Source organism: Hyperoodon ampullatus (genome assembly GCF_949752795.1).
Source record: "Hyperoodon ampullatus genome assembly, chromosome: 4".
Lineage (NCBI taxonomy): Eukaryota > Metazoa > Chordata > Mammalia > Artiodactyla > Ziphiidae > Hyperoodon > Hyperoodon ampullatus.
Genome location: NC_136917.1, coordinates 162,531,564 through 162,546,326, shown reverse-complemented (window position 1 = coordinate 162,546,326; position 14,763 = coordinate 162,531,564). Strand labels below are relative to the sequence as shown.

The following is a 14,763-nucleotide window of genomic DNA, read 5'->3' as shown; positions in this document are numbered from 1 at the left end:
TAGACGGCCACCTTGTTAGACTAATAACTGTTGCTATATACATTTGCCATAGTTTTCAAAGTACGCCCGTATCCATTATCTCTCGTTGTATCCTCATTATACCCCGTGGAGGCACGCCAGCTACTCATTCTTATTTCAGAGGAGAGTCTTGAGACTCAGGAAAGTTAAGCCTCCTGCCTCAGGCCATAAAAAGTAGATCTGCACTGGTTTGTGATTCCCAAGCCAGGGCTCTCTTTCTGCCACACCCAGGTCATGGCCAACCCTTCTATCTCATATCTCACTTCTTTGGACCAGAAAGCTACCAGACCATTGTAGGGTGAGAACTAACCTTTACTGAGCTTCCCGAACTTTCCAGGACCAGGGCAGGATATTTACACACATGGTCTTATTGCCTCTTCACAGCCACCTTGCAGGGTGATCATCCTTATTTTAAGACAAAGGAAGTACGGAGAAGGATTGATTTGCCCAGCGTCAGGCAACTAGTGATGGATCTGGAACTGGAACCATTATCTTTCTGATTCTAGAACCCCAAGGCCTCTTAAACCCAAAGTCGTTAAGTGATGAAATGAACATGGAAAGCCCATTCTTGGCGTTCCTCCTCTGTAGGGGCTGGGAAGGGAAGGGGTAACCTCAGGACCTGAATCCAGAGGGGCATAGGGATCCGTAAAGGAGTCCCCCAACTGCACCCGCACCCCCCATTCTCGGAGGTCGCTCTGAGCGTGTGTTCTGTCTCTTCGTGTAGGGTGCTCCAAAGTGACCTGCATCAGCTTGACCCGGGAGGCCTCCATTAAACTGTCCCCCTTGCATGGCAAACAGATCTCCATCCGCTACCTGGACATGACGGACTGCTTCGTGCTGGAGGACGAAGGCCTGCACACCATCGCGGCGCACTGCACGCAGCTGACCCACCTGTACCTGCGCCGCTGCGTCCGCCTCACGGATGAGGGCCTCCGCTACCTGATGATCTACTGCGCCTCCATCAAGGAGCTGAGTGTGAGCGACTGCCGCTTCGTCAGCGACTTCGGTCTGCGAGAGATCGCCAAGCTGGAGTCCCGCCTGCGGTACCTCAGCATCGCCCACTGCGGCCGCGTCACCGACGTGGGCATCCGCTACGTGGCCAAGTACTGCGGCAAGCTGCGCTACCTCAACGCGAGGGGCTGCGAGGGCATCACGGACCACGGCGTGGAGTACCTCGCCAAGAACTGCGCGAAACTCAAGTCTCTGGACATCGGCAAATGCCCTCTGGTCTCCGACACGGGCCTGGAGTGCCTGGCCCTGAACTGCTTCAATCTCAAGCGGCTCAGCCTCAAGTCCTGCGAGAGCATCACGGGCCAGGGCTTGCAGATCGTGGCGGCCAACTGCTTCGACCTGCAGATGCTGAACGTGCAGGATTGCGAGGTGTCCGTGGAGGCCCTGCGCTTCGTGAAACGCCACTGCAAGCGCTGCGTCATCGAGCACACCAACCCTGCCTTCTTCTGAAGGGACGGCTTCCAGCCGTCGCTGTCTTCGTACAGACACGAACAAAACAAAATGTTGTTTCAAAGCAGCGTGTGTAAGCGCCGACACCCACTCGTAGCAGCTCTTTCTTCCAGGAAGGTTCTTAGGAATCTGGCTTTTCTTTTTCCTAATTTCTCGTGGGCAGCAGAGGTCCAGGAAAGGAGGCTGGGGGGCACATTTGTATCGCAGCCAATGGTTTTTTGGGGGGTCAGGTCATTTGTAGGCAGTTTCTCCTCTCAGAAAGATGTACCTCAGAAAGCGGATTGCAGTGTGTTTAGGAACGCGCCTTTTTCTCTCTGTCTCCCTCCCCCTGGCCACGGCCCCGAGCCCCGAGGTCTACACCCTGGTCCCTCCTACCCCACTGCTCCCTCTCCTACACCGACAGCAAATTATCAGAATAATGCTCTCCAGACCGCCTCCTCTTTCAACTGCTTGATTGGCCTAAAGCACATTTTTCAGCCCCACACCCAAACAAATTCTTGTTAGATAAACGTCACAGCACCTGGTATATTTGAAGCGCTTCTAAACCTTTTTAAAGAATCATTGGTGGCAGGCAGCACGGTGGAGGAAGAGACCTGCGTTGTTCCCCCACCTCCCAGCTCTGCCACTTACGAGCTGTGTGACCTTGGGCAAAGCACTTGACCTCTCTGGGCTTCGGCTTCCAGCACCGCATCAGAGGCCATCCTCTGATCTGATGGAGCATTAGCTTCCTGCCCATTTTAGAGCTGAGGGAATAGAGACGTCAGTAAACACAGGCTCCTTGGCATAGAGCACAGGAGACCTCTGCCTCTTCCAAGGGTGTTGATTCTGTGGATGCTTTCAGGAGACACGCCACCACCAGCGTCCTGTATGTCCGTCAGTCCGACCTGAGTATCACTCACAGCCTGTTTGTTTTGGTGAGCGAGTCTCTTGGTCATCTTCTCCTGCCCAGCTAGATGGATGGTTTCTGTACACAGATGCTTTCGGCATCACTCCACTCCACACCATCGTATGGAGGCCATGGGATTCCTAATCACAGCAAAACCCACATACGCCAGTCAGGTTGATCTTTCTGAGTGGTTTCAAGTAGGAGGAAAGACACTCATAATTTCTAATTAACAAGGGAGGCCCAAGAGAACACATGTCCTCTAGGGTTTTTCGAATCCCTCTCACTGCACACGTGGCATGCATGCACACATCTGCCCTGCAGCTGGGAGGAACAGACGCCTCGGTTCTTTGTCATTCAGATCACATTTCTACTTTCCTCATCTATTTGTTTCCTTGTGCATCCAGACTTCATCGCATGAAGCCTGTTGGGGTTAAGTCATAAGTGTTTAATGTTGCAGATTGCCACCTTGTGTGCCTTCCCCTGTGACTGTTTGCATGTCCTCCGTCAAAGATGCAGAGCAGACTTCCAGGTAGTTTAAATCCTGTCCACTCAAAAGTGCCACACAAATGGAAGAAGGAACACAATGATAAGACTTAGGCTCTGGTCCACCAACCAGACCCTTGGAATACAATGTTAAAGTCATTGCCAAGTATGCATTTTAAATGATCCTATTTGGATAGAAATCCATTTGCTATCCTCATTCATGTGAAGTTAGGATGCCAGAAATTCCATTGCTTGTTTTCATGAAATTTAATTGCTTTTTGTTAATAAACCCATGACCTCTCTTAAATTATTCTTTGGCAACAGCCCTCCTCCGTCACTGTTCAAACAGTTCATCCATTTCTTTCTCAAAGGATCCACCACCCACACCCAGAAGCTCTGCGTCTGCAAGTCAAGCACATGGAATGGGTTTCAGATGGAGCCTACACCCCACTTGACAACTGCACTCCTGCGTGCCTTTGTCCTATGTTGAGAAGCAGGAGGTAGGGTATGAAATATGACCTCCTCTCCAATCAACACCGCCAGCAGCTTAGAGGCGCACTCAAGGCTGTGTGCCATGGGGGGAAAGGAATTGTTTGGCTGGGGATAGTATCTAGTGATGGTCACAAGCTTTAGAACCGTGAAAGGGGTTGAAGGTAGCGTTTCCCTGCTGTATGCCTTGTGACCTTGTCTAAAGTTTCAGAATTTGAGAGTCACAAAGGATTGTGCCTAAACCTTGGCACTGGGATCTTCCAAGTGAGCTGCTTTAATTCTCCCGGAATGAGAGGAGAGATCCAAAATGGCTCCCAGCACCAGAGAAGGGGCATCCCATTCCAAATACCTTTATCACCACCACCTGACCACAGCACCTAAACCGTCTTCCAAACATGAGACAAAGCCAACGTTCACACCGATTGCCCAGCATGGACTGTCTTTCCCAGTTTCTCCCTTTTCCCCAGTCTTCTCTTCACCCATTCTGCTTCCCCTTGTTGTAGGTACCTATGACACAGGTTCCTGGGGTAACAGCTCAGCAGATTTTTAGAGACCAAGCAAAAAGCCTCACTAGGAAATTGATCTGTGTTTAAACGTTGCTTCCTCCCTGCCTTTGCAAAATTGAATGCTCGTTGTTGTTGTTTTTTAATTCTAATGTTCAAATCACTGCGTGCTGTATGACTCTAAAAAGCCTTAATTTACTACCACCAAGAAATAAAGCAATATGTTCGTAATTGGGTTAAGCCTCATTTAATACCCTGGCCAAAGGAGCCTGGTGTTCAGATGATGACAATCAAGAGTGAGGGAGAACCTTGCCTCATGTCGAAGTAGAGAGCAGGTTGGGTCACTGCAGCTGTTGTCCCTTTAAAGTTGCACCCATAGCAGGTAAGTGAAAAATCATTACCTTCACAGTTTAGTTTAGGTCTTCAATTCCCTAACCCACCCTTTGGAGTCAGGTGTGTTTCGGAATTTATAATTTTTCACATTTTAGGAAGTTATCTATGGCGTATTTTGTAACACCCCTAGTAGAATCTTGGACAGCACTCTTTTTTTTTTTTTTTTTTTTTTTTGCGGTACGCGGGCCTCTCGCTCTTATGGCCTCTCCCGTTGCGGAGCACAGGCTCCGGACGCGCAGGCTCAGCGGCCATGGCTCACGGGCCCAGCTGCTCCGCGGCATGTGGGATCTTCCCAGACCGGGGTATGAACCTGTGTCCCCTGCATCGGCAGGCGGACTCTCAACCACTGCGCCACTAGGGAAGCCCAGCTACTGAATTTTATATTGATGAGATCAGTATGTCTGAATTCTATCCTGGCCCATGTGACGATCAACATATGATGGAAACTGGATGTTGCAATCCATTCTTCATGAACAGTGAATCCCCAGGGAGTGCCGGTCATTTTCTTCTGAAGCAGCAGATGGTCCTCAGCATCCCTTAACTCCTTTAACGAAAGTGTACTGACCAGGTACTGCAATAGGTTCCAGGTGAATAAGAAACAATATCCTTACGCTAAAGGAACTCAGATCAAATAAGATCATGTAAGGAGCTGGAAGGTGGAGAAGGGAATATACAAAGGAGAGTGGCAACATTTTTTCATTCATTCATCAAATAAGTATTTTTTAAGAACCCCAGTATGTGTCAGGCCCCATGCTGGCACTGAGAGTCTTGCCCTGATGGTGTTCACCAAAGAAATCATTTTCATCATTATATGGAGAGAAGGATAAAGCTTAGGGACCCCTCTCAGGGAGAAGATCCTTGAGCTGGATTTTATAACTCAGACAAGGTGAGCTTCACAAGCCATGATGCACTTGACCATCCAAAACATGGAGCTCACTCAGGGGCAAAATATTTGATAAAGTTGATGAAGCCATTTCTCTCTACTGTAGGTTAAGATAATCATAATACTAACTATTCTAACTCTAGGTTAACTTTGCCTTTGCCTTGAGTTAGTCATATGGAAATAGAAAGTTCTCTTTTATTCTAAGGTCGTCCCATAGATTAATTCCTACATACACGTACACGCTCTCTCACACACAATACGCACATAATATAATTTTTAAAGGATGGGAACATTTTGCAGAAACAACACTCACACATAATTTCTGGGACAAACTCTAAGAACCTCAAAGCAGCTTGACTATCCTCCAAACAGCATATGAAACGACAAACAGTCCGAACACAGCCATAGCCCAGCAAAACTGCCATAATAATTTCCACAGAATCTAGCTCAGGGAGAGGGAGATAGCAGGTCCACCCCTCAATAATCCTTGGGTTCTTCAGCCAACATTGTGCGCTTTGGTTTTACCCTAAGCATTATGCACTTATGATGGGAATGGTCAGAGAGAATAAGTGATGCTTCTCAGTGTACCATGTCTCTATTAAAAACTGGTCTGTGTCAATAATCCGAAAAGTACTGGATGGCCCAAGTAAGATTGTTTAAGTAGCTGTTAAAATTTCCAAGAAATGGATTTACTTGTAAATTCACTGAGGCTGGATTCTTTGAAACCTCAAATTTTATCAGGGTTGCAAATGTGAAATTATCGGCCCGCAGTAATAATCAACTAAACAGTGAAATCCATTAGAAAGTGGAAGAGTGATAGGAAAGCTTTTAATCCCTGTTCCCCTGCAGTCACAGGCAATAATCCTCCTGGTTTTCCAGAGCCCCAAAGGTCTCCCAAAGTCTGAGTAGTAGACTTATTAAGCCCATTTCCAGATAAGCACACAAAGATACAGGGGAGAGGATTTCTAATTACAAAGATTAACCAGTAATTGGTACTTCCTCTTTCTCTAATCTTCTAACAACCACTAATGAACACACAGCCACCTTGTATAAATAAATTTTTTTAAAAATCCGGGTTTCACATCCTGAATGTATTCTTCACAGGTGTTTACATTAAGAATTTAAACAAACTTATCATGGTCTTTTTCATTTAAGAGAAAGTAGATAAAGGGACAAAACTGTCACAACTGATAAATATCCTCCTTCATTTTTATCTCAAAGCCTTTCTTTTAGAGATGGAGACCAAAATAGACATGATTACCTTTGTATAATTTTACATTTTTATACTTCCAGTAAAACTGGAATGTATTGCGTTAGATTTTAAACTGTGCAATCTCTCATTTTGCAGTCCCACTGCCTAATAGTTGGAGAAATGTGAGAAATATTGGTTTTTCATGCTCCCTTGCCACTTAGTAAATCCCCTGAAGAGATCATTTTGCTGAACAGATCCTTGTCTTAGTAGAAGATCCAGAGAGGTAGAATATCTCTCATTACATCCACGCAGGCCAGCATGTGATTCATGACATAGTTGATCTGTATGAATGACGTTCGTGAAGCACAAGCTTTCCATTAGCTACCCGGACTGTGAGATTCCAGTTGGCTCTCTTTTATGTTCATAATTTTTAAACACCCAAAGAATAATGACCACTGGAGGTTTGGAGACCAGGAGGCTATGGGTTTTTAAAAAATAAGAGAGAGAGAGAGAGAAAAACAACAACAACAACAACAAAAAAAAAAACCCTTCAAATAATGACCTCTAACTCATATAATGAAAACCAAAATCTCCTCCAGATTTCCAAGCTGGCATTGTTTCACTGGTACCCTCACCTTGGGGCTCCTGTGTGTAATGTTTCTTTTAAAAATAGTGCACACGGGAAAGCGATGGGAAATACAAACACCGCCACGGGAGGGCATTAGTCTCCTTTCCTTTTAGAACGTGTGCTTAATCCCACATGCACGTGGCAAAATAACCTCAAAGCTGATCATGTTATGTAACGAGTCCTTTTGCTTTTCAAGAAGAACAGCCACATGTTCTCAGGTACTGTCTCTGTTTCTTTAACTTCCCTCACCCGAAATTCATTGGCCTTGAGGCTTCAGGGCTCCGACGCCTACTTCTTCACAGCCAATAGCTTGCTCTGGTCATGGAGAAAAGTGACCTTTCTTATCTGATTTTCTGCTCAATGCAAAGTATTATATCAGCAGCTCCACAGCAAAGTCCCTCTCCAGGGCTTGGGAACCCAATGTTAAACCTTGGGAGTAGCTGGAATCCAGGAAAGGCCTTGGGAGAATTTGGCTAAACGTCTCTGTTGGCTGAAACTAAGAAACACTGAGCTAATGCAACTTTTTAAACTTTTTTAAAGGTTACTGTGTCTTGATTTGAGTGAGATAAATTTTATGTACTTAACTTCCTTTTTCACAGTACTGCCCATTGCGTTCTCTGTGGCAACTGATGAAATACAAATTCAAGTTTAAGTCCTGTTTTGTTTTGGTTTTGTATTCTTCTGTTTTTTTTTTTAGTTGTGCTAGGTGGGTTTGGCTACTCTTGTGTTGTAAACTGTTTTCGGAAGACGTGTCCCTGGGTTGGACGGTGGGGTGAGGTGCATTCTCTGGTGATTTCAAAGACCTTCTCAGGCAACACTGCTAACCATGGGTAGCCCAAAGTTCAGCAGAAAATACCACTGTCAGATGCTAGAGCAATTTGTCAGGGCCACAGAGCATTTTTGGAGATGATCCTGGAAATATAACGAGCCTTGATCTGGAAGACCACAGAGGTATTCCACTCCATTCCTCCAAGTTGAATTCCAAGCAGTATGCAGAGAGTTAATTACCCCATAGCTATAAGCTATACATTTAACAAATTTGGAGTTTTTTTGTTTTTTGGGTTTTTTTTTTTTGCCAAACCCAAAACTTCATGAACTATTTGTAGATGTTCCCTCATCATTCATCATTTCCTATTCATTTCCCTGGATGGTCCTGCTCGTGCGGTGTTTACAATGGTAAATTTTGCTCCCGTTAGAATCCAGGGTCCTTCATGTAAATGATTAGTGACTATCAGTAAGTTTCTTGAAAATGGTTACAAAACTACAGGTAAGCCCTCAATAGATGTGGGCTTAAAAATTTGAAAACATTTCAAAAAGCCACTGAGAGAAAAGTGTCAAGGTTCTTTATGATATTTTGTTTCTGGTAGAACATCACAGGAACAAATGGTTTGTAGGTCTTTTGTTCTTGCTTTTAATGAATGCCCAAATATATCCTTTCTATATGTCCAGGAATGGACTAGAAATACAAATAACTAAACTTCTTAAAGATTAAGTTTCATTTTAGAAGTGTTCCAACTTCGGTTGAAAGGATTACAATTAGAAATTTCTCATTTCACTTCACCTCTGTCATAGGAAGACCTGCTGGTCCCACAAATTTATATAACTAAAAAAAACCCTTTACTTTTTGTTTGGGTTGTAATAGGTGCAATAGACATGGATTGTGTAGTAGAAGAGCTCTAGGTATCATTGATTGTATTCCAAGATATCATTAGCATAGAGATAAATTTAAGTCTGCTTCAAGTTAGCATCAAGCAGTTAGCCTCAGGAGGATTTATGCGCATCTGAACACCTAATCCTTCAGAAAACTACTCTTAACCACCATCCTTCTGATTTAGCAGAATCTGAACAAAGAGTAGAAGTTCTTACAGGCCCTTTTTCCAACCTTCCTGAAACCTCTCCCCACCACTAACTAATCTGAAAGCAGAGAGTCTTGCCAAAGGACTCAAACCAAATGCACTTAGGTCAGTTATTCTCGACTTCTTTATTAACAATTTCCAAATGTCCCTGAATTTACCTTGGTCTAGCATTTGGGATGCCTCTAAGCTTTCTACAGTAATTTCTTTCTTTTTTTTTTTTTTTTTGAAGACGTTGGGGGTAGGAGTTTTTTATTTAATTAATTTATTTTTGCTGTGTTGGGTCTTCATTTCTGTGCGAGGCCTTTCTCTAGTTGCGGCAAGTGGGGGCCACTCTTCATCGCGGTGCATGGGCCTCTCACTATTGCAGCCTCTCATTGTGGAGCACAGGCTCCAGACGCGCAGGCCCAGTAGTTGTGGCTCATGGGCCTAGTTGCTCCGCGGCATGTGGGATCCTCCCAGACCAGGGCTCGAACCTGTGTCCCCTGCATTAGCAGGCAGATTCTCAACCACTGCACCACCAGGGAAGCCCTACAGTAATTTCTTAATGTCTCCACCAGCATTCCTCTTGACATTAGAAGTCCGTGGTAGCAGAACTTCAATATGCTGTTGTGCTAAGCGCAAGTCCCTCCTACAGACTCCAAAGGAGCAAACACAGAGATATTGACCAACTCTGCCCCGGCACATATTACAAGTACAAAGAGAAAAAGTTGCCTTTAACTTTTTATAACATGATCAGATCTGATCAAGTTAATTAATTATCAGATTAGGATTTAAGAGTCCAGAATTTGCTTCTTGGTCCTGCCACTGATTTTCTGTTAATGTTTGGAAGAATCGTTTAATTTCTATATTAAAAGATATGACAATAAGAGTTAAAGGGTCAAATTTTTTGGAAGTATCATCATTGTTCATATTTTACATGACAGACTGGTTTTCATATAAAAAGGTGGTTGGGTAGGTGACAGATAGATAGATGATAGATAATGTATACATATACAAACATGTATATATTTGGTCAAGGAGTACCCAGCATGGATGGCATCTCATAAAAGTTTCTGGTGTTTGTGAAATTCTCACTTGCTCAGTATTTTATTTAGCTTTTTGAGACTCAGAACAAAACAACAATGGAGCCACATCTATCAAAAATATTGAGTGCTGTGTCTGCCCTCAATTTTTATCAAAATCACTCTAAATCTTGCCAATCTGTCCAACTAAGAAGAGTAAAAGAATAGAGATATTCTACTGATGCTGGAATAAGGACAAGAAAGATGCTTGACTCAGCCAATAAAATTGAAACCCTATAGGAGAAAGCCAAGGGAATAAATAACCCATCTGAATTAGGATGCAGACAGGACTTCATGGCTTAGATTTTTTTTTTTTCTCAGCTCTGGTTACTAGGACTAAAGATGAGGGTATTTGCTGATGGCATCCAAAAGTCTCCCCTTTGCCAAACACAATATTTTTTCCAATGTGGTAGTGAAATGTGTCTTTTGTACTGACTTTTAAAATCCCCTAGCCAGAATTTTTTCTGGAAAAATGTAGCAGAATGAATACCATTGATAATCAGAAGTAGCCAGCATTCTAGGGAAACAATTTCCAAAGAACACAGCTACATTTCTGTATGTGCTGCCTCTTAGTGTTTTCTTTTGGGCAGAGCAGTTAGATCTGACTATGGAAAGACATAACTGAAGGGCAGGCTGAAGACGTGAAATATTCTAAAGATGTCAAAGAAATACTTGGTTATGTAGGTCTTATGTCACTACTCTTACTTTATTTTTTAAGTGGCGTATCTGGGAATGTGGAGTAATGCACAGGAAGAGGGAACAGACTGTTATATATAATTTGTTCAGATCAGAGTTTGTATGAGCTCAGTGACACCAGGACAGATATCCACAGCTGACTTGGTTAGGGAAAGCTTCTCTGAGGAGATGATGTTGCAGTAGGGGAGAAAATGCATTTGCATTGCAGCGATGCAAACAATTTGCAACTGAGTGCTGTTATTAGTCTCCTATTATAGATTACAAAATACCCCCAAATTTGGCAATTTAAAGCAATAGACATTTATTATCTCAGTTTCTGTGGGTCACAGAACTGTAGTACAACTGTATCACAAGTTCTGTATCTCACAGAACTTGGAAGCAGTTTACTGGGTGATTCTGCCTCAGGGCCTTTCAGTTAAGATAGCATCCTTGGCTGTAGTCAACTGAAGGCTTGGCAGGTTGAAGAATCCACTTCCAACCTCACTTGATGGCTACTGGCAGGAAGCCCTGCCGTATAGGACTCTCCATGGGGCTGCTCATGACATGCCAGCTGGTTTCCCCCAGACTGAGTGAGCCAAGAATGAGGATGAGAGATAGCAAGCAGGAAGCCACGTGCCTTAAATGACCTTGCCTTGGAATGACATACTATCACTTCCGCTGTATCCTATTGGTCACACAGACAGACCCTGATACAATGCGGGAGAGAACTACAAAAGCCATGAATTCCAGGAGGCAGGGATCATTGGAGGACTATCTTGGAAGCTAGCTACATAAAATACATAGCATCCCATTCTTTTCTTCTTTTTTTTTAACATCTTTATTGGAGTATAATTGGTTTACAATGGTGTGTTAGTTCCTGCGTTATAACGAAATGAATCAGTTATACATACACATATATCCCCATATCTCCCCCCTCTTGCGTCTCCCTCCCACCCTCCTTATCCCACCCCTCTAGGTGGTCACAAAGCACCAAGCTGATCTCCCTGTGCTATGCGGCTGCTTCCCACTAGCTATCTATTTTACATTTGGTAGTGTATATACGTCCATGCCTCTCTCTCACTTCATCCAAGCTTACACTTTCCCCTCCCTGTGTCCTCAGGTCCATTCTCTACCTCTGCATCTTTATTCCTGCCTTGCCCTTAAGCTCTTCATAACCATTTTTTTTTTAGATTCCATATATATGTGTTAGCATACGGTACTTATTTTTCTCTTTCTGCTTTACTTTACTCTGTATGACGGACTCTAGGTCCATCCACCTCACTACAAATAACTCAATTTCTTTTCTTTTTATGGCTGAGTAATATTCCATTGTATATATGTGGCACATCTGCTTTCATCTTCATTCATCTGTCGATGGACACTTAGGTTGCTTGCATGTCCTGGCTATTATAAATAGAGCTGCAATGAACATTGTGGTACCATGACTCTTTTTGAATTATGGTTTTCTCAGGATATATGCCCAGTAATGGGATTGCTGGATTGTATGGTTCTGTATTTTCTTTTGAAAAATCTTTGTTTTGCCAGCTCCTAAGCCCAGATCATCTCTAGACATGCCATTGCATGTCCAAAGACTCATTGCTGGGCTGTGCTATAATGCGGTAACTTACTCAGTGTCTCAAGATTTCTTTCTTCCACTAATAATCAGTCCAAGGAGAAAGGAGTTTTCTAAGGGTGTTATTTCCCCAAAGATATGAAGTATGCCAAATGTTCCCCTTATAACACAAATGTTAGCTATAAAACAGATTTCATTATAAATAATTACTTTCATTAAACCTTTTTGAAGACACTGTCTATTTTATAATCCACTATCCCTTATTCAACATCTGACACTCTTAATTCACTCAGATCTCTGCAAAATGTCTCAGGCAATAAATTTCTTCTTGGGTTTAGTTCCAGGAAAAAAGTGTACTCTACAGTCAAGCTTGCCTGCTTTCTTTAACTGTCCATGAAGATAACATATCTCAGTGTAATTCTTTGTCTTCCTTCATTTCCAGGAAATCTAGAAAATAATTAAGGCCAAACTATAATCTATAGCTCTTTCTAGGCAATTAGTAACATCTATTCCTTTTCTAAATTTCATATGATTATTCTTTTTCTCTTTTTTTCATTATGTTTAAAGTTATATACCACCTCCAATCCTTTCACAGTAGACAGGATTTACAGTCTAAATAAATAGTAAATTATGACACCTTCAGCCAAGAGGAAATGATCTTTGACTCAAGGTCCAAAATTGAGGTCCATATGCAAAGACTCTCACTCAGTTCTAGTGGCAACACTGAAAATGCAGGACTCTTGGCTGATATCGCCAGTACCTTGAGGAAGAAGCTGTGTTTTTTGTGTGTTCTTTTCTGAAAATCATGGAGCCAACAGGAGGTGATTCAGATTTGTCTCTCCTCTGAGTCAACTTGGATACTATTTGTTATGTCCTGAATTGTGCCCCTCCCCTTTGCAAAATTCATATGGTGCAATCTTAATCCCCAGTAACTCAGAATGTGACTGTATTTAGTAATAGGGTCTTATTTTTTTTCCTGTATTCTCTCAGCCACTGCATTATTTATTTATTTTTAATGTATTTTTTGGCTGCGTCGGGTCTTAGTTGCAGCACGTGGGATCTTCGCTGTGACACGTGGTATCTTTCATTGCGGTGCATGGGCTCTTTGTTGCGGTGTGTGGGCTTCTCTCTAGTTGTGGCTCACAGGCTCTAGAGTGTGAGGCTCAGTTGCCCCGTGGCATGTGGGATCTTAGTTCCCCAACCAGGGATCAAGCCCACGGCCCCTGCATTGGAAGGCAGATTCTTAACCACTGGACCACTAGGGAAGTCCCGGTGATAGGGTCTTTACAGAGGTAATTAAGTTAAAATAAGTTTATTAAATTGTTTCTCAGAAGAAACAATGATGCGGACACCTGGATCTTGAATTTCTAATCTCTAGAACTGTGAGAAAATAAATTTCTGTTGTTTAAGCCAGCCAGTCTGTAGTACTTTGTTATGGCAGCCAGAACAAACAAATACACTCTTATATCCTCCCACAAAGGAGTAAAAACTGAAGCCTTCAATATTTTCATAATCAGGGTCAAACCATAATTGGCCACAATTTGGTTTGAAGATATGAAATCATGTACAGACTGAGCACAGGGAATAGAATGGCAGAAATCCTGCTTACATTTATCAGCTGCATCTCTGGTGAACTTCTGGAAGTATCTAAAGCATCGTCTGAACTCTGCTGGGGTAAGGTCATGCTAACAGTGGGGGAGGGGTATCAAAGGGAAGATTGTTTCCTGTAAGACCCAAAGCTTGTACTTCTCCATCAGTTCTGAAGTACCCTAGTTGGCTATGTCCTTTATGGCTCCAACTCACCAATTGTCATCTTCTGTTCATCTTTTGAAATTGCTTTAAATCACTGCATGTGTTAAATTGCTTTTTTAAACCTACAGATGGTAAGGGGTATATGACCTTCTCCTGGGGTCTGAGGGAGAGACCTTGAAATGTGGACATGATAAGTCAATATTCATGTTAAGATCACATTGATACATCCTTCTTGCTTCCCCAGGAGAGACAGAGGAGCACTTCTTGGCCCAGAGGATGTTTGCAGTAGTACAGGTCTGCTGACATCATGGCTGGATAACATTTCCCACATCCAGTTTGATCTTATGATCTAGTAAAGAGAGGACTGCCAGGGAGAGGTTGAGGAGAGGTAATGGGTGGAAATTCAGAACCAGGAAAAGTTGTCCCCTGCAGATAAACTAAAAGACACACAAATATTTCCTTTGCTTTCCCACTTCCTTTAAAAAAAATCTATAGTATTTCCTTTTCAGAAAGGAGATAGAAATATTTATGCATGGTGTTGCTGGTGACATTCTATTATCACCTTCAGAATGTGGTGCAGACAGAGCTATTCCAAATATTTTCATGCTCTTCTGCCAATGGTCAACCTTGATAAATGAGGGCCTATATCCATTTTCTACTGATCTCTGCTAAATGTACGTCATGATATTTTTCTTCAAGATATAAGTTGAACCTATCCATGAAGGATGCATGCCTTTCAATGAAGAAAGTAGAATGCTTAACAGCTGACTCAAGTATATAGGTGCCAGGCATATATACATCTGAGGCATTGATGGATGGTGTGTCCCTTTGTCGGTATCAGCTATGATGGTAGCAGGACTCATAAGTGTAGTTCATCAGCTACCATGTCTTGGCTGGAGGGACCAGGTAG

General features: G+C 43.0%; 1 protein-coding gene across 1 annotated transcript in view; it reads left to right on the top strand.

Annotated features, from left to right (window-relative positions):
- The window catches only part of FBXL7 (F-box and leucine rich repeat protein 7), a gene marked incomplete at its 3' end in the record, with an annotated part of 435,130 nt that extends 433,651 nt beyond the window's left edge, over window positions 1-1,479 (top strand). Inside the window, exon 4 of the mRNA XM_079703291.1 lies at window positions 743-1,479. Coding sequence (XP_079559417.1) covers window positions 743-1,479 — 737 coding nt within the window. The remainder of the gene's footprint in view (window positions 1-742) is intronic.
- Window positions 1,480-14,763: the final 13,284 nt, after the last annotated feature.